At 42.0% G+C, this 24,214-nt stretch overlaps 2 protein-coding genes across 3 annotated transcripts; both read left to right on the top strand.

Annotated features, from left to right (window-relative positions):
• The first annotated feature begins 24 nt into the window (after positions 1-24).
• LOC123989479 (elongation of very long chain fatty acids protein 7-like) lies at positions 25-7,037 on the top strand. 2 transcript variants are annotated; one of them, XM_046290520.1, is made up of 8 exons: positions 25-167; positions 2,357-2,440; positions 2,786-2,976; positions 4,654-4,734; positions 4,860-4,916; positions 5,027-5,132; positions 5,250-5,386; positions 5,737-7,037. In XM_046290520.1, the coding sequence occupies exons 1-8, from the start codon at positions 44-46 to the stop codon at positions 6,061-6,063; spliced, it is 1,107 nt and encodes a 368-aa protein (XP_046146476.1). In that variant the 5' UTR covers positions 25-43; the 3' UTR covers positions 6,064-7,037. The 2 variants fall into 2 exon arrangements, with proteins under 2 accessions (XP_046146476.1, XP_046146477.1); XM_046290521.1 differs by having other exon boundaries at positions 102-124.
• A 236-nt stretch (positions 7,038-7,273) lies between these two features.
• LOC124047971 (DEP domain-containing protein 1B-like) lies at positions 7,274-22,595 on the top strand. Its single transcript, XM_046368329.1, has 11 exons — positions 7,274-7,465; positions 16,576-16,841; positions 17,809-17,950; positions 18,288-18,415; positions 18,655-18,785; positions 18,920-18,967; positions 19,169-19,309; positions 19,663-19,829; positions 19,992-20,168; positions 20,668-20,853; positions 20,961-22,595. The coding sequence occupies exons 1-11, from the start codon at positions 7,418-7,420 to the stop codon at positions 21,123-21,125; spliced, it is 1,599 nt and encodes a 532-aa protein (XP_046224285.1). The 5' UTR covers positions 7,274-7,417; the 3' UTR covers positions 21,126-22,595.
• The last annotated feature ends 1,619 nt before the right edge of the window (positions 22,596-24,214 follow it).

Raw genomic sequence — 24,214 nt, 5'->3', positions numbered from 1 at the left:
GGTATTGTTGAAGAAGTTTCGTCCGGAGTCCGGCTCTGCCAAAATGTGGGAGGAGACATCTGCAGTGGATAAGTACCGTGCATCACCAACAGGCGAGTCATTCGAGCCAGGCCGGCAGCGACAGGTGTGTACCAGATACAAGAGGAAACGCCATCGTCGTCAAACAGGTTATTGGGTCTCACTCATTTCTCTTCCTCGTTGAGTTTTACCTCGTTTTAGGCGATTTACTTTTCAGTTAATTTTTTAAAGTACCAGTACAATGAGGTCGGCCTAAATATTTGTTATAACTAGGCAAGTCCGTTAAACATTCTTATTTAAAATGACGGCCTAGGAACAGTGGGTTAAGGGGCAGAACGACATCTTTACCTTGTCAACTCGGGGATTCGATAAAGCAACCTTTCAATTACTGTCCCAAAACTCTAACCACTAGGCTACTTGCGCGTTAAAGTTTAGGTTAGTGAAATATTAGACTAATTGAACCTTAATTCTCCCACTTCTCCAGAAAAACGTTGTGGTTTAGTCTAACTTTTTGACATTTGAAGTAATTAACCCAAACGTATATAGTTTGATTAGCCTAATAATGGAGAGCCGGTGTGGTTCTGAGATTTTCCCCCGACGGCGTGGTATTTCGTGTTCAAAGTAAACATGCTTGTAATGGAGAACCCTCTTTAAACAAATGGACACATTCCCAGACTAGATTCTTGCATTGTGGTGGTTACGCAACCAGGTCTCAAAGCATTTCGTATTATTTGTACGTAAATCTGAGCAACCTAATTTAGTAAGATATGTTAAGATTCGTATGGTATATAATTTGTGGATGTCCATCCATTTTGTATGATAGCTTACTAATTATAAATTGGGTGGTTTGAGTGCTGATAGGCTAAAAGCCATGATATATCAGACCATATACCACATGTATGACAAATTATTTTTACAGTTTTAATTACGTTAACCAAGATATAAAAGCAATACGGCACCTCGGGATTTGTAGTGTTTGGCTAATATACCACGGCTGATGTCTGTATCCAGGCACCTCTCATTGCATTGTGCTTAAGAACAGCCCTTAGCTGTGGTATATTGCCCATATACCACCCCCCCCCCTGTGCCTTCCTTCGTATTATGTTAAGTATTCCAGCTCTGTGGCCGGCGGGCGTGAGCAATGCTTGGGGTTAAGGTGAGGTTACAAGGTTAACTTAAGTAGTTACAAAGCTGATAAAATGCTGAAGTTGTTTGTGATGTAATTTGACCTCTCAATCTTTTGCTAGATGTTTGTGGTATATGCCCACCAGTGGAGGCTGCTAAGGGGAGGCTGGCTCATAATGTCTGGAAACCATGTATTTGATAACATTCCATTGACTCCCTTCCAGACATTATGAGCCGTCCTCCCTAAGCAGCCTCAACTGATGCTCACCCATCCTTTCCTTTGTGCCTTAAGTAACATCTATGTAAGCATACCTAACATATACTAAATGGAATGTAATGGATTTATGTACAGAGTAATACGAAATGCTCTGAGACCAGGCTGGATTCTGATGGACCAACCTTGTGTAAACTTTACAGGCATTCTGAGTTTGGGCCCAGGCATAGATTGAATTCTTTGGTTGTCTGGGTAGATGTGTAATTTTAAAGGTAAACTTCAATGTTATTTGGAGTCTGTAATGGCAATGCTGATTAACAGTATATACTTCACTGATAACTTTTGTAGCTATTACAATCTTTGTTATGATCACATGTTTCTATTGTTCCACTTAAAGCTCAATACAACTGAATTGTAGCCTAATTGGGTAAACCATAGGGCAGTGGTATTTAATGCTTACCCTACAAGGTCTGGATCCTGACACTTTTTTCTGTTCTACCTGATAATTAATTGCACCCACCTGGTGTCACAGATCTAAATCTGTCACTGATCAGAGGGGCCACAATGAATGCAGTGGTGCTACTGATGCTATTATGCAATTGATGCACCCGAATTACCACAGTCTACTCAGTTACTGCACTTCTACTGCAGTCTTTTTTTGTTGCTAAGGGTAATCTAACTTTTTACTGATTAAAAAAAAATAAAAAAATAATAATAATCCTCGGATGTCATTTGACGCGCGATAGAACAGCAATACGTACTGCCTTTTAAAAATAATGTCGTTGAGCGACGCTCCAGACCTCGCTTCGTCAACAAAACAATAACGGCTGTGGGGCGGACAGTGGCACAGTTTTCCCTACTGCAGATTCCATCTTTAAAAAGCTTGCATTGTATTTCAATTGTGCATGTTACTTTGCTGTAAAAAACTATTCTGTGAACTGATATGGGGCTCTGAATTTTGGGATTGCACTTCTGAATTGTATCCCATTTCTTTTATAGGAGGTGCAACAAGAACAGTAATGGCTTTCGACTCGCTGCCCTCCAGAGTAGTCTTGCTCTATGATGAATGGCTTAAAATGGCTGGTAAGTCTACACAAGTTGTTGTAATTTCGAAACAAAGTTATTCAAATAATTTATTGATGTAGAAAGTTGATTCAATTATCAGTTCAAGTCTTAATTTTGTGTGTAGTGTTTATTAGGGATACTCAAGACTGTGGAAATTAAGTTCTTTAAAAAAATCGTCTCCATACATTCTAACTATTTCCTGCCCTTGAGGCATTGACTGATCTAACACAATTGGATGGGTGTCCACAAGGGCTCATTACATTACACCTGTCCTGTTATGTCAGATTAGTGATTACTTGAAGTATTTGAACAGGATGCCTGGCTTGTCACGTTACTCAGGAATGTTTTATTTTGTCCACTCAGATCCCAGGACAGAGGACTGGCCCCTAATGGCATCGCCGATAGCCCAGACTCTCATCGTAATCGCCTACATCTACTTTGTCACGACGCTGGGCCCTCGGCTGATGGAGAACCGCAAACCCTTTGACCTCAAAAATACCATGGTCGTCTACAATTTCAGTATCGTGGGCTTCTCAATCTACATGATCTATGAGGTGGGTGCACTTCAGAAATCGACTGGCCACCATAACTTTAAAGTCCAATGCAGCTGTTTTTATTTCAAAATCAAATAATTTTCTGGTTAACAATTAAGTACCTATTTCTATTTAAAGCAAACAGCTTAGCAAAGAGCAATTTGTCTAGAATTCTGAGTAGAGGGCTTGAAACTGAAAACTGTTATTGGCAGAGCGGTGTGGCACTCTTAATGGTCTATTAACTATACTAAACATGGTCTCATGAGCTGAGTTTTATTTTAAATACATTTATTTAACCTTTTATTTACCTAGGCAGTTTAAGAACAAATTCTTATTTACAATGACTGCCAAACCCGAATGACGCTGGGCCAATTGTGCGCCACTCTATGGGACACCCAATCGCAGCCGGATACCGCCTGGATTCGAACCAGGGACTGTAGTGACACCTCTTACACTGAGATGCAGTGGTCTAGACCGCTGCACCACCCGGGATCCCTAAAAGATACAATAATGTAGTACGCATAAGAAGCTTATTTCTCTCATTTTGTTCACAAATTTGTTTAATTCCCTGTTAGTGAACATTTCTCCTTTGCCAAGATAATCATCCACCTGAAAGGTGTGACATATCAAGAAGCTGATTAAATTGCATTATCATTACACAGGTGCACTTTGTGCTGGAGACAATAAAAGGCTGCTCTAAAATGTGCAGTTTTGTCCCAGAACACAATGGCACAGATGCACAATGCCACAGCATGCAATTGGCATGCTGACTGTAGGAATGTCTACCAAATAAAGGTGAAACAAAAAAAAATACCAGAGCTGTTGCCATAGAATTTAATGTTAATATCTCTACCATAAGCCACCTCAAGTCGTTTTAGAGAATTTGTCAGTACTTCCAACCGGCCTTACAATCACGCCAGCCCAGGACCTCCACATCCGGCTTATTCACCTGTGGAATCATCTGAGACAGCCACCTGGACAGCTGATGAAACTGAGGAATATTTCTATCTGTAAAAAAAAAAGCCCTTTGTGGGGAAAACCCCATGACTATTGGCTGGGCCTGGCTCCCAAGTGGGTGGGTGACAATTGCCTGCTATGGTGCATTTCCATTTTAAACATCTTGTCTTTCAAAAACTGCTGGACATAAAATAAGGTGTTGAATACAAATGTAGTGTTTGAAGCATTTCCATGACGATTTAGGCAAATTTTGTATTAATAAATTGTCGACAGCCTGTATGCCATCCCAAGACTGCATGGATAGAATGCATTAATTGATCATTGACTTTTCGTAATAATTCTCATGTCACAGATCTAGTGCCGCTGTGCTCGTTAGACAGAAGAAAAATCCACCCCTGTCGAACGGATAAGTGTTGTCACCCTTAAGAAAATGTCTCCTATATCTGCCGTTTCCGTTACACGTTACAATTATTTGTTTGCGAATAAACCTGGGTCAATGGAAACCTGCCTACTGTGTGGCGAGTTGCATAGACACACATTTTTGACTGCACTGCCTTTAAGTTTTCACTCATAAGAAATGTAATGGGTTTAGTTTTACTACCATGCTGTCATCTGCTGGTGGTTACTTGCAATAACACAGGTGTGACTTTTACATGATGTACTTTGTAAAGTGGGATGTCTGGGTTTTTTTTTCTCATGTTTTTCCCCCAATTTTGACTAACATTAACTTGTTTGTGTTAGTATCTGATGTCCGGTTGGGCCAATGGTTACTCCTACGGTTGTGACCTTGTTGACTACTCCAGCAATCCTCTGGCTGTCCGGGTAAGCTACTTTCACATTGCACTGGTGAAATACTCTTTGAATATTAATACTCCTGTATCTCTGAATTCGGTGGCAATGTTTGACTGTTGCCCCCGGAGGCTAATGTTTGACTGTTGCCCCCTCAGATGGCATGGACCTGCTGGCTCTACTACTTCTCAAAGTTTATTGAAATGTTGGACACAGTAAGTACTATTCTATCCTGTTTAGTTGTACAACTGTAGTCAAGTAGAACATTTTTATGAATTAAACTTATTACTACACAACTATATGAAATAAATTGTTTTCTTCTCAGATCTTCTTCGTCCTCCGCAAAAAGACCAGCCAGGTGACATTCCTTCATGTCTTTCATCACTCTATCATGCCCTTCACTTGGTGGTTTGGAGTCAAGTTTTCAGCAGGTAGAGTAAAACACTTGAAATGGAACTTGTGAATCTGAGTTGGTAATGACCTAACATTATGCAATATCATCTGTTGCCATTTTTGAAATCATACAATGTATTTTTTTTTTAAACCAGGTGGTATGGGAACCTTCCATGCCATGTTGAACTGCTTTGTCCACGTCCTCATGTACTCCTACTATGCTGTGTGTGCTATGGGGCCTGCCTATCAGAAGTACCTGTGGTGGAAGAAATACATGACCACCATCCAGTTGGTATGCTAATACTTGTATAGTGTGCCCCGTGTTCATTAATTGTATTGAGGAAAAGTGCATGACTTAGACTGAAATAGAAGGAGTGTCGGTACTGTTTTATAGTCAAATGCAGGAGGGTCCACAGTAGTACCGTTTGTTTGAGATAATATTCTAGAGCAGGAACAGGAGCTCAAGCAGTAGAACATTTGAGGTGCTGGTACTCTGCTGTTGTGAGCTCAAGCACTGAGGATAAACAATTTAAGAAACAAAGCTTGGATGAAGCATCCACATTTTTACTTAAGACCTGTACATCTGCATTGTAGTGGTTTAGTCACCATATAATATCTTAATCATGTTTCCTATTTCTCTAGGTTCAGTTTGTGATGGTGACTGTCCACATTGGCCAGTTCGTCTTCATGAAGGACTGCCCCTACAAGTTCCCGGTTCTTCTCTACATCGTTGGTCTCTACGGACTGATTTTCCTGGTTCTCTTCCTCAACTTCTGGTACCACGCATACACAAAGGGAAAGAGGCTGCCCAAGGTTGCGCAGAAAAGCAAGGCTCTCCAGAATGGCAATGGGGTTCACCATTCCAATGGGGTCGCCAAGGAGGCAACCAACGGCATCTTCTATGGCACAACCAACAAGGTCGCAAACGGCTTTCACCATGGCAATGGCATTCACAAGAAGGAAAAGTAAATGTTGCAGCCTCAGGTTTTAGTTGACGAGCTCAATTACCAACTTCCAGGGCTGTATTTTACATCCAAGTCTCCTTTTTGTTACACTTCCACCATTTCAGAGCGTATTCCCTGTTTTATTTGGTTCCAACTGTTGTTTTTGTATGTGTGCTTACAACTTTTATCACTGTTATTGAATAGAATCATATGTTCTGGTTGGCTATAAGTGGGTGAGTTAGTGCATGACTTTTGTTTGTTTTGCACATACCATTTTTTTTCCAGTTACAAATTTAAATGTTTTTGTGCTGTAATATAATGTGCCTGGCAACAGGCTTTTGAGTATCGGTTTAAACAAGGTGATGATGCTTAATGTCTGGTGCAAACAGAGCATATAAATGGTCTTAGAGCTGCTCTGATAGAAGCTGAAGCCCTGGAATCAGTGGCATACATTTCACTGATTTGAGCTTAAGTCTTTTCATATGACAATCAGTTTGTAGTAGGTGAAATGCACTTCCTGAAATGCTTTATTGCTTATAGTAATGCCACGGGATCGTACTTTATGTATTTTGTGTTAATTTAATGTTCACAATGTATAAACATTTGTCTTTTTTATGTTGCTGTTTGAAGGTCAAATGTACAGCAGACTATGTGAAGGCTGTCTGGGCTTTTAGTGTTATTGAAGGAGCTGACCAAAAATGGGCATTTCCTTTGTTTGTGCCCATGGTGAATGAGAACAGAACAATATTGTCTGAATGAAAGCGATTATTTTCCTACTGCAGTCAATAGCAAATACTGTGTATTTTTAAGCTACTTGCTCAATATTGTAACGAATTCGGGTGGGTGGCCCCGACCGGGACTAGAATCCGAGTCCCGCGACTGTCAAGCCAACACCGTAACCATCACGCCAGGAGGTCCAAACCGCTTGATGAGGTCGCTACAATATTTTTCAAAAGAACAATCTGCTTTTATGTTGAAATAAATTATTTTTTACCTACATATATTGGCCAAGTCATTTATGAAAGTTCATTTAATCTTTACGTTTTTATAGGTAACTATACTACACAATGTTCTCTTATCTCGGGCAAGTTGACTAGTCTGTTTCCGTAAATTGTTACTTTTTTAAAACAAATGCAATGCATAGCTACAGTATGTCCATATTTGGACATCGTATCACGTGACCGGGTTCGCTTGTCTCTGCTCCAATCGCATTGCTCAGATGTGACTCTCGAGATTCAAAGTTGGTCAGCGAGGCGTAGCTAGGCTAACTTCTCAATGGCATGTTATGTTTTCAGCAGTAACGATAGTCTGCATTACTATTTGGTAGACTCTCTCGTTTATGAAAGTTTTGTAACTTTTGCGTGTGTTATTGGACCAGAATGGAAGGTAAAATGATCGGACCGGGTCCATACAGGGCAACAAAGTTGGTGAGTTGATTATGTCCAATGCTAGTAATGGTTGCTAGCCAGTATTGTGGTAATTTGCATAGCCAATCTTAATTTACCAAATGGCTTGTTGGTTATGTTGTAAGACTTCTTGTCGTTTAATCGGATAAAACACCGTTTTTTTGGCTAACGCTAACTATTTATTGATATTGCTCTTGGCTGGCTAGCGTTGAAGTAACGTTCCGGGGCTGTCCAGTGCTCTCTGGCAAGGTTTCTCACCGTGGTAAAGTTGGTATCTTTGCCAGTCAGAACTTCAGGTTAGGCTCTTTGTGAAAGAAACAACGTGTACAACTTTACACAGGTCTTACTTTCCCAATTCCCCGACCGGAGTCTCATCACACAGCAAAAGTGTAGGCAGTCTGTAGCACCGTCAAGGCAACTAGTTAGGGACCATCAACGAAGTGCATGATCACAACATTCACATTTCAATAGCTTTAACCACATGATTTAGCAACCTCATTTCAACTTTGGGTGCGTTAGTAAATCCACTCTGGAGTGCCAGAGTGCGCTCTAGGCATTCATAAATTCAGAGCGTTGTCAGGTTGTCCGTTCTTAAATTGAGAGCGTTTCGCTCTCGGGATTTTAGAGCACCATGTACGATCTTGCTGAGGAGTAGGGTTGATCTGAGCTTTCTGACCTCAACAGCAGTCAACCACCCAAGCGAACTGGCTAAAGTTAGCGAGCTTGATAGCTACTTCCAGACATAAATGAGAGAATACCTCACTCTGACCATTTTACTTGCCCTAGCAGAGCTGGTTATCCAGAGCTTGGGTGACTAACTGTGCTGCTGGCAACAATTGAATATTTTTTGCCGAAGTTTACAGACACCGGCTATATTCAACGGGTGTTCCGCGTTCGTAAATTCATCAGTAGTTCTGCGCTCTGGCACACTCAGATGAGTTCTCTGAAACTTGAGTACATAGCCAGATTGAATTTATGAACGCACCCTTTGATTCATACCTTCTATAGAGGCACGTGCTTCTACATCTGCATTGCTTGCTGTTTGGGTTTTAGGCTGGGTTTCTGTACAGGACTTTGTGACATCGGTTGATGTAAAAAGGTCTTTATAAATACACTTGATTGATTGATCCTTTAGTTCTCTCAAAAAATTATCTCTATGTTTAAATGTATATTTATTAAAATGCACTTAAAATTCAATAGCTCCTTGACCATGTGACCTAGACACCTCTACCCAACTTTGGAATGTTCACATGTAGGGAAATACATTGTTCACCCTTTGATTTTCCGCAAAAAGCGCTTTCATGATTTTATATAAATATTTAAAACTTTAAAATCACCCTCTCTTCAATTTGACTTAGCAACCTCATTTCAACTTTGTAGTATTCCTTAGGCATGTTGCACACCCTTTAGTTCTCAAACGATTCCTATATTCAAAAAAAAATATATATACTGTGCCTTAAGAAAGTATTTATACCTCTTGACTTATTCCACATTTTGTGACATCAGGAATTAAAAATGGATTAAATTGATTTTTTTTCTCTCTCACCCATCTACACACTATACCCCATAATGACAGTGAAAACATGTTTTTAGCAATTTTTGAAAATATATTAAATGAAATACAGAAGTTATCATACTCCTGAGTCAATACATGTTATAATCACCTTTTGGCATCGACTACAGCTGTGAATCTCTCTGTGTAGCTTTCTAAGAGCTTTACACACCTGGATTGTACAATATTTGCACATTATTCTTTAAAAAAAATATTCAAGTTGGTTGATCATTGTTAGACAGCCATTTTCAAGTCTTGCCATAGATGTTCAAGTCGATTTAAGTAAAAAATGTAACTCGGTCATACAGGAACATTCAATGTCGCCTTGGTAACCAACTCCACTGTATATTTGGCCTTGTGTTTTAGGTTATTGTCCTGCTGAAAGGTGAATTTGTCTCAGTTTCTGGTGGAAAGCAGACTGAACCAGGTTTTCCTCTAGGATTTTTCCTGTGTTTAGCTTTATTCCATTTATTTAAAAAAATAAATAATTGAAAATAGTTATTGCCGATGACAAGCATACCCATAACGTGATGCAGCCACTACCATGTTTGAAACTATGAAGAGTGGTACTCTGTCGAATTTGCCCCGAACACAACGCTTTGTGTTCAGGAAATAAAGGTAATTTCTTTGCCACAATTTTTTAAAACTTTAGTGCCTTATTGCAATCACAATGCATATTGTGGAATATTTTTATTCAGGCTTCCTTTTCCCCCCTCTGTCATTTAGGTTAGTATTGTGGAATAACTACAATGTTGTTCATCCATCCTCAGTTTTCTCCTATCACAACCATTAAACTCTGTAACTGTTTTAAAGTCACAATTGGCCTCATGGTGAAATTCCTGAGTAGTTTCCTTCCTCTCCGGCAACTGAGTTAGGAAGGACACCTGTATCTTTGTAGTGACTGGGTGTATTGATACCCCAGACTGACTTCCTCAGCTTGATGTAACAGGTTGCCTCAGACAGCAGACCCCAGACTGGCTTCCTCAGCTTGATGTAACAGGTGGCAGGTGTAATAGCTCTGCAGGATTGTGGGAACTACGTTGTGGCGCCTCCTTCTCCATAGCAAGAAAGTGTCAAATGTACTTTGTTTTCAGTGAAGTTGAGCCTTCTGTCTGTAATACCCCCTAAGTAATTGAAAATGCTGGACCTCTCTACCTGTTCTCAATTGAGGGTCAGCTGAGGTAATGAAATCAGCCTTCACACAGTACACCAGATAGGCATGCACTCTCAAATTCTCCTATCCTATCTTGTGTACGGTATGGCCTTAGGCATGCTTCCTCAAATTCTCCTATCCTAAGATCAGACAGTACACCAGATTGGACAGACTGACCCTAGACCCCCGGCACATAGGCTATTGTAGGATATATACTTGAGACTGAAACGGGTGGGGGTTGGGCGACACTGGCCCCGTCCAAAATTACTCCCAGACAGGGCCAATCAAGCAGGATAAACATCAAAGCACAGCTCCCACGCCACTTAGGGGAAATCAACAGACCACTAACTTACTACCCTGAGACGAGGCCGAGTATAGCCCGGGAAGATCTCCCCTACAGCACTAACCCTAGGGTAAGCAAAACCGGACAGGAAGATCACGTCTGTGAATCAACCCACCCAAGGGAGTCGAGTGTAGCGAGCAAAGCCTGGCATGACGTGATGCGTCCTTATAGGGAAAACATAGGACAGCATGAACAAACCAGTGACACAGACTCCGTAATAGAGGTAGAGAATCCCAAGAGAGAGTGGGGAGCCGGCCAGGCAGAGACGGCAAGGGTGGTTCCTCTCGCCTGTGACTTCACGTTCACTTTTGCTCCCCTGAGCCAGACTACACTCAATCATAGGACCTCCTGAACAGACGAGTCTTCAGTAAAGACAAAGGTTGAGACAGAGTCTGCGTCTCTCACATGGATCGACAGAGCATCCCATAAAAGAGGAGCTCAATAGGAGAAAGCCCTGCCTCCGGCTGTTTCCTTACAAATTCTAGGGAGAATAAGGAGGCCTTCGTCTTATGACTGTAGAACATATGTACTGTAGAAATGTACGGTGGGACCAAATCAGAGAAGTAAAAGCAAGTCCATGCAATGCTTTGTATGTTAACAGTAAAACATCGAGCCTTAACAGGAAGCCAGCAGACCAGCACTGGAGTAAAATTATCATGTTTTGGTTGTAGTCAAAACATCTAACAAGGGACTGGGTTATTATTGGAGTGTAACATAGGTGTTGTCTGAAGAGATGGTTTGTCAGTCTGGTTTTAAATATGCAAATGGCAGATGGATGTTCCAGGAGTTTCAGAGGACTGCAGCTGAGCTGAAGTCACTGAAGACAAGGTCCCCAGTGGCCAGGAGTCTGGTGTTGGGGGTGAAAAGGAAGGTATTTAGGTGTGCATCATGTCAGAGAGGTAAGAAAGAGCCAGGACATGGAGAGGTTTGTAGGTGAGCAGGGGAGTTGGTGGAGAGTGGATGTTTTCCCAGGTTTTGGTGTGGATTAGGGAATTTTCGGGTCCCAGTGGTTTGAAATTAAGGATCCAAGGATAGAGTGAACAAATGTCTTGTAAGCATTCAGATAATATGCACAATGGTAAGAAGTTGCATACAGCCTGCCTGCAAACTTATCCAACGCTTCAGTCTGCAGCCTTACTTTATACCATAACGTCAGGTAAGGACCCAGAGGAGGGAGAATTTTCCCTCCCCATGCCAGCCCATCAGAATGCCTGCAAACAGATTGAGACATAATGGTGATTCCAAAATGGTGTACCCTCCTGGGTGAGCACTGAAGCAACAGAATTGTGAACATATTGAAGAAGGTTGACAGAGAGGCTATAGAGATGAGCATTGCATTAGTCCAAATAAGAGGTGACAATCTGATAAACGGTTTAACACAATACTATTCAGAATGCCCAAAACCTGGCGGTCCAACTTTGCAGAGTAGAAAGTCTTAATTTTGTGTGAAACTCATGGCAGCCATGCAATGTGTGTCCCTACCCTGTGAATAATACAAACATTCCTAAGTTGATTTGAAGTGCCTAGGTCATTGAAATATTGAAATTCAAAGGCCAAAATGTAACTAATAAATTAATGTAAAAGAAATTCAACAATTGTCCATTTGAACATTCCAAAGTTGGTTTGAGGTGTCTACATCACATATTAAAGGAACTGATGAGTTGTAAGGGATAAAAAAAACATGTTTAATCTAGGAATCGTTTTATGAGATCTAAAGTGTGCGCAACATGCCTCTCTTTATATAAGGAATAATACAAAGTGGAAATAAGATTAGTAAGTCACGTGGTTGAAGAGCTATTGAAATTGTAATATTGTGATCATGCACTTTGTTGATGGTCCCCAACCAGTTGCATTGTCCTTTGCCATGTGATTATGAAACTGATCAAAATCTGAAAAATAAGACCTGTGCAATGTTGTATACCTTTTAAATATTTTTTATAAAGAGCCTAACCTGAGCTATGCAGCTCAAAACGTCCGTGAGCTATTGGAGTTTAAAGGTCCGAATGTCTGGCGAGTCTCCAACCAATGTTACCACGGTTAGATACCCCCTCCCCTGGCCAACAGCCATTAACTGCACACTGTCATATTTGTATTGACATGTCTAACCACAGAATTAAATGGAACAATAAAATTGTCTCTAATCCTAATTTACAGAAGGTCAATGAACCGTTTTGTGGAGATTACTTTAATTGCTGCCAGTCTAATAACCCAGGGGACAGGAAATAAACACTATAAACAATGGTTTTGCTTCTAACTAGTAGTGGGAATGAACATGGTCATGGATTGATTTAAATTGTAGCCTAATGCCCATATTATAAAAGCCTGATAGATGAAGTACCTAAAATATGCATTTCCTTGACTTGTTTGTCTAATTTCATCTACCATTTTGTATAGTTTTCACACATGGTCTTGAAGATGTGCCATCATGAGTCTAAATCCTTGTACATTATCGGCCATTTTCCCGGACAATGATTAAACCTAGTCCTAGTGCTCAATGGAGAATCTCATTGAAATGTTTTTTTTTTTTTTGTCCAGAACTAGGCTTAATCTGTGTCTGGGAAACTAGCCATAGACGTGAGAGTCCTCCATCTAGGCATAGTTACTATGCAGCTTTCTTTTGATGTCGTGACATCTAGCTAGCTACAGTATATTACCGTGATCTAGCGATGGGCAACTTTGATGGAATGGGGCCCACAAAAAAATGTAACTCATCAGCTGCAGGGGGTCTGATTACCCACATCCCCCAAAAATTAAATTTTAAAGTTAATTTCTTGTGGTTCTACACATTTTGCAATGGTGCGTAGAGAAAAGGTTGCAATTTTATAACTAATTTCCTGAAATTTTGCCATTGGGTGGAAGCAAATGTTTGCTTGGCAAGAACAGCTCAAATAACCAAGAAAAACAGTCCATCATTACTTTAAGACATGGTCAGTCAATCCGGAAAATTTCAAGAACTTCTAAAGTTTCTTCAAGTGCAGTCGCAATAACCATCAAGCACTATGATGAAACTGGCTCTCATGAGGACCGCCATAGGAAAGGAAGACCCAGAGTTACCTCTGCTGCAGAGGATACATTCATTAGAGTTACCAGCCCCAGAAATTGCAGCCCAAATAAATGCTTCAGAGTTCAGGAAACAGACACATCTCAACATCAACTGTTCAGAGGAGACTGATTGAATCAGGTCTTCATGGTCGAATTGCTGCAAAGAAACTCCTACTAAAGGACACCAATAAGAAGAGACTTGCTTGGGCCAAGAAACACGAGCAATGGACATTAGCCCGGTGGAAATCTGTCCTTTTTGGTCTGATCAGTCCAAATTTGAGATTTTTGGTTCCAAACGCGTGTCTTTCTGAGCCGCAGAGTAGGTGAACGGATGATCTCTCCGCATGTGTGGTTCCCACCGTGAAGCATGGAGGAGGAGGTGTGGGGGTGCTTTGCTGGTGACACTGTCATTGATTCATTTAGAATTCAAGGCACACTTAACCAGCATGGCTACCACAGCATTCTGCAGCGATACGCCATCCCATCTGGTTTGCTCATAGTCCCACTATCATTTGTTTTTCAACAGGACAATGACCCAATACACTGCCAGGCTGTGTAAAGGGTATTTGGCCAAGAAGGAGAGTGCATCAGATGACCTGGCCTCCACAAACACCCGACCTCAATCCAATTGAGATGGTTTGGGATGAGTTGGACGGCTACTTTGGGTGGCTACTTTGAAGAATCTCAAATATAAAATATGTTTTGATTTGTATAACACTTTTTTTTTGGTTACTACATTGATTCCATATTTATACCTGGATCTCGCAGCTAGCTAGCTGCTATCCGTGTGACTATTGGCTTACGTCAATCCCGGAGCAAACATCAATTATTCCGGAGCTAGCCAGCTGAAGAGTTCCATCAGCCACTCCTGGGCTACAATCAAATCAAATCAAATTTATTTATATAGCCCTTCGTACATCAGCTGATATCTCAAAGTGCTGTACAGAAACCCAGCCTAAAACCCCAAACAGCAAACAATGCAGGTGTAAAAGCACGGTGGCTAGGAAAAACTCCCTAGAAAGGCCAAAACCTAGGAAGAAACCTAGAGAGGAACCGGGCTATGTGGGGTGGCCAGTCCTCTTCTGGCTGTGCCGGGTAGAGATTATAACAGAACATGACCAAGATGTTCAAATGTTCATAAATGACCAGCATGGTCAAATAATAATAAGGCAGAACAGTTGAAACTGGAGCAGCAGCACAGTCAGGTGGACTGGGGACAGCAATCACCTATCCGGATCCGTTTTACTGCCGATGCGGAGCCCCACCTGGCCTTCGACTGGACTACCGACGTTATCTGCCCGAGGGAGTTATCCAACTGGCCCCTCCGTCACGACGTTACCTGAACGCCCATCTGCGGCCCGCTAATCGTTAGCTGTCTTATCGGCTGCTATCTGCTACCGATGGCCCGGCTAGCTGTCTGAATCGCCGTGACCCCAACCAACCTCACTACTCACTGGACCCTCATGATCACTCGACTAAGCATGCCTCTCCTTAATGTCAATATGCCTTGTCAATTGCTGTTCTGGTTAGTGTTTATTGGCTTATTTCACTGTAGAGCCTCTAGCCCTGCTCATTATATCTTATCCAACCTTTCAGTTCCACCACCCACACATGCGATGATATCACCTGGTTTCAATGATGTTTCTAGAGACCCTTGTAAGACTGACCATCCTACCGATCCTAGACTTTGGCGATGTCATTTACAAAATAGCCTCCAATACCCTACTCAATAAATTGGATGCAGTCTATCACAGTGCCATCCGTTTGTCACCAAAGCCCCATATACTACCCACCACTGCGACCTGTACACTCTCGTTGGCTGGCCCTCGCTTCATACTCGTCGCCAAACCCACTGGCTCCAGGTCATCTACAAGACCCTGCTAGGTAAAGTCCCCCCTTATCTCAGCTCGCTGGTCACCATAGCAGCACCCACCTGTAGCATGCGCTCCAGCAGGTATATCTCTCTGGTCACCCCCAAAACCAATTCTTCCTTTGGCCGCCTCGCCTTCCAGTTCTCTGCTGCCAATGACTGGAATAAACTACAAAAATCTCTGAAACTGGAAACACTTATCTCCCTCACTAGCTTTAAGCACCAGCTGTTAGAGCAGCTCACAGATTACTGCACCTATACATAGCCCATCTATAATTTAGCCCAAACAACTACCTCTCCCCCTACTGTTATTTATTTTGCAAACCATTATTTCTATCTCTACCTTGTACATTCTTCCACTGCAAATCTACCATTCCAGTGTTTTACTTGCTATATTGTATTTACTTTGCCACCATGGCCTTTTTTTGTTGCCTTTACCTCCCTTTTCTCACCTCATTTTCTCACATTGTATATAGATTTATGTTTATACTGTATTATTGACTGTATGTTTGTTTTACTCCATGTGTAACTCTGTTGTTTTATGTGTCGAACTGCTTTGCTTTGTCTTGGCCAGGTAGCGATTGTAAATGAGAACTTGTTCTCAACTTGCCTACCTGGTTAAATAAAGGTGAAATTTAACAATTTAAAAAGTGTTATTTCATAGTTTTGATGTCTTCACTATTCTACAATGTATAAAATAGTTCAAATAAAGAAAAATCCTTGAATGAGTAGGTGTGTCCAAACTTTTGACTGGTACTGTTTGTGTATATAGAGAGATCTAGCACTCTAGCTGTTCCTTCATGTATTAAACTGAAGAGTATGTGCTCCCTAAGCTTCAATGGGCATGATTTATTTTATTTATTTCTATTTTACTGTTATATTACCAGGTAAGTTGACTGAGAACACATTCTCATTTACAGCAACGACCTGGGGAATAGTTACAAGGGAGGGGAATGAATGAGCCAATTGTAAGCCACTGATATCCCTGCATGTATTTACATATGCATTTAGTTTGTTCTTTAGGCTTATATTTGACATGCCCCATGTGAAAGTAGAGATTGTGGTGTTGCTGGCTAGACGTTTTGTTAAAAAACAGGATGTAAATCGTCAGCACATTATTAACACTAAATATGTGTTAAATAAAACTCTTGAATGGATCTCTGTCCTGCAGTGGAATGAAACTATCAAGCTCTTCCGTGGAGGCATGCCTCTGAAAAGACACTGGGCATACTTCCGTAGCTATGACAACAGCTTCACTGGATCTGAGGCCGTTGATTGGCTACATGAGCTGCTGAAGCGAAACCATAACTTTGGGCCAGAGGTGTCCCGGTACCAGACCCTGCAACTGCTCAGGAAATTCATGAAGAACCACGTTGTTGAGGATGTCAAGGGCCGCTATGGTAAAGAAGACTTTGAGGACAGTGGTCAAGTCTACAGGTGATGATGTCCTGTTATTGGGATGTGTGTGTTTTCAATGTCATTGCCTTTCATGGTACTAAGGTGTCATGGCTGACTACTTTGCTGCATATTTACATTTTGGTAATATACCAGACGCTCTTATCAAAAGTGATTTTTACAGGAGCAATTAGGTGCTATGTTCAAGCCACATCGACAGATACAATTTGTTTTTCACCCAGTCTGTTTACTGGCCCAACGCTCCAAACCTCTAGGCTACCTGCCGCTCTATGAGAGAAGTTGGTCAGGCAAAATAATGTGTCAAAAAAGGCCAATGCGGCCTCCCGGGTGGCGCAGTGGTTAAGGGCGCTGTACTGCAGCGCCAGCTGTGCCACCAGAGACTCTGGGTTCGCGCCCAGGCTCTGTTGTAACCGGCTGCGACCGGGAGGTCCGTGGGGCGACGCACAATTGGCATAGCGTCGTCCGGGTTAGGGAGGGGTTGGCCGGTTGGGATATCCTTGTCTCATCGCGCACCAGCAACTCCCGTGGCGGGCCGGGCGCAGTGCACGCTAACCAAGGTTGCCAGGTGCATGGTGTTTCCTCTGACACATTGGTGCGGCTGGCTTCCAGGTTGGATGCGCGCTGTGTTAAGAAGCAGTGCGGCTTGGTTGGGTTGTGTATCGGAGGACGCATGACTTCCTACCTTCGTCTCTCCCGAGCCCGTAGGGGAGTTGTAGCAATGAGACAAGATAGTAGCTACTAAAAACAATTGCATACCACAAAATTGGGGAGGAAACGGGGTTTAAAAAATATATAAAAAAAGGGCCATTGCACACGTGACATGAAATGACCCTGTCTGCTTTTATGTGGTCTAAGGAGATATTGAGCAGATGAAGACATCTGAACGCCTGCGGTCCTTAAATGTGCATGAATGTGTGGAAGGGCTGCCGGTCAGAGTTGTCTGTCCTCATTTGTTCATACCCCTAACTTTCCTTCCCTGTGACCCTAGGTTCCCTCCTACGTCCCCTCTGAAGCCCCTGCCCCAGCGGACCCCAGTGTCAGAGAACTGCGACCTGCCCCGCCTCATCCGCTGGGACGACTACGAGGAACTGCCGCAGCCAGAGAAAATCCCCATGAAGTCTCTGATCCTGGTGAGAGATGCTGAGAGAGGCCAAGGGCTAGTACAGCTGTTTAACTTTAGTTAGCTGTTGCTGTTTTCACTGACCTTTTTTAAATTGTTATTTTATTTTAGAGATGGCACAACAATATGTAGTAATTATTATTATACTCACTCACTTAGAAACTGTGAAACATGTTAAAATGTACTAATAATAATATAATGTATGCCATTTAGCAGACACTTGTATCCAACGTGACTTAAGTTATGTGTACATATATCTTTTGTATTGGTGGTCCCAGTAGGACAAAAATACAGTATTTTAGGGTTACATTGGTGTCATAGTTTTCTATGTTTTGGATTTTCCTTAGAACTCCGAGACGTGGAACAAGAGACACAGCATAGCCATTGGAGAGGTGCACGAGTGTAAAATCATACGTAGGAGTGACATCACCCCCAAGCAAGTCGACCAAATCTGGAAAAAAATGACAATCGCACAGTACGTAGCCAGCTATCCACCACACATCACCACATACCATGGACTTGCGCTTGTTGGTCATGGTGTGTGTGTGTGTGTGTGTGTGTGTGTGTGTGTGTGTGTGTGTGTGTGTGTGTGTGTGTGTGTGTGTGTGTGTGTGTGTGTGTGTGTGTGTGTGTGTGTGTGTGTGTGTGTGTGTGTGTGTGTGTGTGTGTGTGTGTGTGTGTGTGTCATTGCTTTTCCTTTTACAACTGTTTTAGTTTGCAGAGAGTGCTGGGTCTGAAGACAATGGATGGAGTGTTGGATCCCAAACACGTGAATGCAAAGCATATAATTCACAACGTATTCAGTGTCAATAAAACAGGAATAGTTATTGTGAAGAACAAAGCGGGTATGTAACTTTTGCAGTCATTCTGTAACATTGCTCATGACTATTACTGTATAAGATTAACATTAATAACTGAAACTATATTTTAGAATTTAGCCTTACTTTATTTGATATTTTCTCATGTTTTGCATTACTAGAGGACATGCCCTATTGGGTTCTATCAGCAATGAAGTGCCTAGCCAACTGTGAGTAAAGCTATACTGATAATAAACCTCCCCTCTTATCATTTAGACATCTGCTTTGGGTTCACTTTTGTTACTAATTAGCTGCAGTATGTAAGGTTTTGTGCTCTTACCAAAACGGCAAGACACAACATCTGCTCATGTTTGCTTTGGGTCTTGCTTTGTATATACAGTTAGGCTTATCTCTCTCTCTCTCTTCTTTAGGGCCCAACGGTAGGGAGACCAAGCAGCCCATGTACCCAGGCTTTGAGCGTGATGTGCTGCGGACGGTGGCTGAGTACTTCCAGAGACTCAAAGAGCCCCTGTTGACCTTCCAGCTCTATGAAGTCTTTGTCAACATTCTCAGTGAGTAATGTGTCAACTTACAACAATGATAGTAGAAAACACCACTACTCCTGAAGAGGAAGCATTGCATTATTTCTGTTATCAGTTAAATATATAAAATTGGATCTATAGCCACTTTGTGAGGTAGAAGAGGAAGCGCTGTGACTGTTATGTGGTTAAATGTAAACGGAACACTTCAGGGCCACACAGAACCCTTCCTGTAGCCTCGCCTTACCATATTTAAATTGGGCAAACAATCGTGGACCATTTGGTTTGTAATAAACAGTCCAACAAAATTGTATCAAAACCACATGAGACGGATAGATGCAATGCCAGGGAAGGTCCTGTGTACCTCAAGCAATCTCTTCCCCCAGGTCTGCTGCAGCAGAAAGAGGTGGCAGCAGAGGCCCTCCAGGTGTGCAGCCTCCTCCTGCCACCGGCCAACCGCCGCAGACTCCAGCTGCTCCTCCGCCTCATGGCCAGGGTCTGCCAGAACCCCGCCCTTCCACCGCTTAACGATGCCATAGCAACACGCACCCTGGTACAAACTACTTTCCATCGTAACTTATGGAGTCTGTGGGGGAGTCCATCGTTGTTATGGAGGGCTGCAAGTTATATGGATTTTCCCACTACGTTTCAAAGCTCTTCATAGTAAATGACTGTATTTTTCTGTTTTCACTCTCCACTCGTTGTTCGTGGTCAGATGGTGCAGACATTCTCGCGCTGCATCCTGGGCTCTGCAGAGGAGGTGGACCTGGATGAGCTTCTGGCCACCAAGCTGGTCACCTTCATGATGGAGCACCACGACAGTGTCCTCAGGGTGCCCTCTAGCCTGCACAGACATGTGGATGATCACCTCTCCCACCTCAGGAGGGTACAGGTCAGCCTGACTCGGTCATAGCATAGTTTTTACAAACCCAGAGAAAGTACACTGACAGCCTGTCTTGGGTCGTGTTCATTAGGGCACGCAACGGAAAAAGAACATTTGCATTTCTCATGGGACAAATCCAGATAATTCCTATCAATTTTAGTCCAGTTTTCTTCAATTTGGTGCCTAATGAACACGACCCTGGTCAAATGGTGTATGTTGATATGTGAAAGGGTGTGCTTTTGTTTCACCCTTGATGTGGTGGTGATTGTTTGATTTCTCAAGCTTTGTCACTATACTGGGTTCAAGTGCGACTGATAATTTAATAACAGCTATATAATGTCATGACTTACTATACTATGATCACTTTTATATATTTACGTTTACCTACCAGTTACATCAACTCAATCTCTATGGATTTTCATTGAACATGCAGGATTCTTAACAGCCTCTCCCTCTATCAACCCCAGAACAATAAGTATTTTTCATCTCTCACTTTCTCTACCCCCAGATAAAGTACGCCGGTGCCGATACAGACTCCTCCCTGGTGTCTCCGTCGTACTGCAGGAAGATTAGCAGGGCAGAGTTTGAGGAGCAGAGAGTCTCCAGCTCCCAGGGGCCCATGCAGGAGCTGCTGGAGGGCCTCATCGCCGACACTGAGCTCTCAGCCAAGGACAAGAGGAAGAGACTCAAGCAGGTACACTCGAAGAAGAACTCTTTCCCTATATTAACTTTGCTAGGGCAGGATTGATCAAACTCCAGCCTACTGTCGCTCTGTAAACTAATCGTCTTACCATTCTTCAGTTCCAGAAGTCCTATCCAGAGATCTACCGCAGGCGGTTCCCCACAGCGGAGAGCAAGGCTGCAGTCTTACCAGAGAAAGCACCACGGCTCAAACCTCAGCTCATGCTGCTAACCCTAAAGAAACCCTTCCAGCCTTTCCAAAGGAGTTGGAGCTTTAGGACCTAACTCTCACCTCTGACTCTGCACGTCTGACCTCTACAGTGTGGCCAGGAGACAGGGAGGATTATGTGTGTTTGAGTGTTTGGAACTTATTCCACAGCAGGTCAATGAGAATAGAATTCACAGGGGTAAAGTGGCAATAGATGGAATAGTGTTGCCAATTTGACTTACTATACTAGAAACTACTGTTAAACTAAGAAGAGAAGTATAGTAGAAACTAATGTTAAACTAAGAAGAGGATGCTAGGAATCCATAAAGGGCAGCTTGTGTTAGCCAATTAAACAGTGAATGGAAATTATCATGCATAACAAGTCCATAGAATTGGTCACTACAGGTAGAATTAGAAATGTGTGTGCCATGTTTAAATTGGTTTTAAAAAATGAAACAAAAATGACCCCCTTTTTCTCCCCAATTTCGATCTTGTCTCATCGCTGCATCTCCAATGGGCTCGGGAGGTGAAAGTCGAGTCATGCGTCCTCCGAAAACATGGTTCTTAGCACCCGTCCGCTTAACCCGGAAGCCACCCGCACCGATGTGTTGTAGGAAACACCATTCAACTGACGACCAGGTCAGCCTGCAGGCGCGTGACAAGGAGTCGCTAGAGCGTGATGTGCCAAGTAGAGCACCCCCGGCCAAACCCTCCCCTAACCCGGACGACGCTGGGCCAATTGTGCGCCGCCTTATGGGACTTCCGATCACAGCTCATTGTGATACAGCCCCGGATTAAACCTGAGTCTGTAGTGACGCCTCTAGCACCGCAATGCAGTGTCTTAGACCGCTGCACCACTCGGGAGGCCCATGTGAACACCGATTTTTATTTTATTTTACCGTCGTGCATTTCAATTGGCCATTTACAGTGAGCTCCAAAAGTATTGGGACGGTGACCATTTTTTGTTGTTGTTTTGGCTCTGTACTGCAGCACTTTGGATTTGAAATGATACAATGACTTTGGGGTTAAAGTGCAGACAGTCAGCTAAAAATGTGAGTGTATTTTCATGCCATTTTAGGGAACCAAAACTATTGGAACAAATTCACGTGTATTAAAGTAGTCAAGTTTAGTATTTGGTTCCATATTCAAAGCACACAATGATTACGTCAAGCTTGTGAATACACATTTGTTGAATGCATTTGCTGTTTGTTTTGGTTGTGTTTCTGATTATTTGTGCCCAATAGAAGTTAATGGTAAATAATGTATTGTCATTTTGGAGTCTCTTGTATTGTAAATATGAAGAATAGAAGGTTTCTAAACACTTCTACATTAATGTGGATGCTACCATGATTATTGATAGTGAATAATGATGAACGTTACAGATGCACAAATATCACACCCCCAGAAATGCAAACCTCTCCTATTATTGTAATGTTTTTTTTCTTTTTTTCACCCACCTTTATTTAACCAGGTAGGCTAGTTGAGAACAAGTTCTCATTTGCAACTGCGACCTGGCCAAGATAAAGCATAGCAGTGTGAACAGACAACAGAGTTACACATGGAGTAATCAATTAGCAAGTCAATAACACAGTAGAAAAAAAAGTCCAAATACATTGTGTGCAAAAGGCATGAGGGGGTAGGCGAATAATTACAATATTGCAGATTAACACTGGAGTGATAAATTATCAGATGGTCATGTACAGGTAGAGATATTGGTGTGCAAAAGAGTAAATAAATATAAACAGTATGGGGATGAGGTAGGGAAATTGGGTGGGCTTTTTACCGATAGATTATTTTTGTTCATTTTACTAGTCAAGTCAGTTAAGAACAAATTCTTATTTTCAATGACGGGTTAACTGCCTGTTCAAGGGCAGAACGACAGATTGCAGTGATCGGTTAGCTGCTCAGATAGCAGATGTTTGAAGTTGGTGATGGAGATAAGTCTCCAACTTCAGCGATTTTTGCAATTTGTTCCAGTCACTGGCAGCAGAGAACTGGAATGAAAGGCGGCCAAATGAGGTGTTGGCTTTAGAGATGATCAGTGAGATACACCTGCTGCAGCGCGTGCTACGGGTGGGTGTTGCCATCGTGACCAGTGAACTGAGATAAGGCGGAGGTTAACATGTCTTTGGGGAATGATATTTGTGATTTTAAGTGTCTAACTCCTTATTATTCATGATTTCATTCAGGATTATCCGTAATCATGGGGAGATCCACATTTGAAGTGTTTAGAAACATTGTATTCTTATTTACAATAACAGTGACTCAAATAACACAATACATTATTAACCAAGCATGTTAATATGGCACAAAATTATCTGAAACACAACCAAAACAAACAAGCGTGATGAAATCATTGCATGGTATGATTATGGGACCAAATAATAAACTTTAAACTACTTTAATACACAAGTGAATTTATCCCAATACTTTTGGTCCACTAAAATGGGGAGTTGTTTATGTACAAAAAGTGCTTTTATTTCTAAACGGTTCACCCGATATGGATAAATTCCCTCAAATCAAATAGAAGATCGACAGTTGTCTACACTTGAACCTCATAATCATTGTATAATTTCAAAGCCAAAGTTCTGGAGTAAAGAGCCAAAACAACATGTGTCACTGTCCCAATACTTCTGGAGCTCACTATGCCCCTGTTAATATTATTTGGTGGGTGTGGTCTTTCTCAGAACACAGGTACTGAAGGGCTGGAAGAGCCATTTTCTTCAATATAGCACTGGTCTATGGAATTGGCAGTCATCTCTGATTCTTCACTTAATTTCATTGTAGAATTTCATAATCATCTTGTTTACTACTAGGTCTTCTGGAGAAACCCCAGTAGGCTTAGGGTGGATCGAGTCATTTCATGAGACATGTGTTGTTTTTAAATTTAATTGTCATGGTACTGTATTTCAGTAATGGAAAATATTATTTCAAGTTTAATATATTTTTGATAACTCTAAACTACTTTCATCGGCTTTAGCTGTACATCTGTTTTTCTGATCACACTGGAGAACTAGAAACCGTCGTTAAGAATGTTGCTGAAGAACTCACTGAAGTGCCAGTTGATAATATTGTGTATTTGTTGGAATGTTTTTAGTAATTTTGTATGTAGTTATAAGAAGTTATTTTTCACACGGTCACACAGTATGTCCTTTACTATAACAAG

This window comes from Oncorhynchus gorbuscha, linkage group LG11 (genome assembly GCF_021184085.1).
Source record: "Oncorhynchus gorbuscha isolate QuinsamMale2020 ecotype Even-year linkage group LG11, OgorEven_v1.0, whole genome shotgun sequence".
Taxonomy (NCBI): domain Eukaryota; kingdom Metazoa; phylum Chordata; class Actinopteri; order Salmoniformes; family Salmonidae; genus Oncorhynchus; species Oncorhynchus gorbuscha.
The sequence above is the reverse complement of the archived record's forward strand: the minus strand, read 5'-3'. Positions and strand labels throughout refer to the sequence as shown.

Coding starts and splice junctions, on each gene's coding strand:
- LOC123989479 (XM_046290520.1), top strand. CDS start 44: ATGTGGGAGGAGACATCTGCAGTGGATAAGTACCGTGCATCACCAACA. Junction 2,977..4,653: donor CAATCTACATGATCTATGAG/GTGGGTGCACTT, acceptor TGTTTGTGTTAG/TATCTGATGTCCGGTTGGGC. Junction 4,735..4,859: donor GCAATCCTCTGGCTGTCCGG/GTAAGCTACTTT, acceptor TTGCCCCCTCAG/ATGGCATGGACCTGCTGGCT.
- LOC124047971 (XM_046368329.1), top strand. CDS start 7,418: ATGGAAGGTAAAATGATCGGACCGGGTCCATACAGGGCAACAAAGTTG. Junction 7,466..16,575: donor CATACAGGGCAACAAAGTTG/GTGAGTTGATTA, acceptor TCTGTCCTGCAG/TGGAATGAAACTATCAAGCT. Junction 16,842..17,808: donor GACAGTGGTCAAGTCTACAG/GTGATGATGTCC, acceptor CTGTGACCCTAG/GTTCCCTCCTACGTCCCCTC.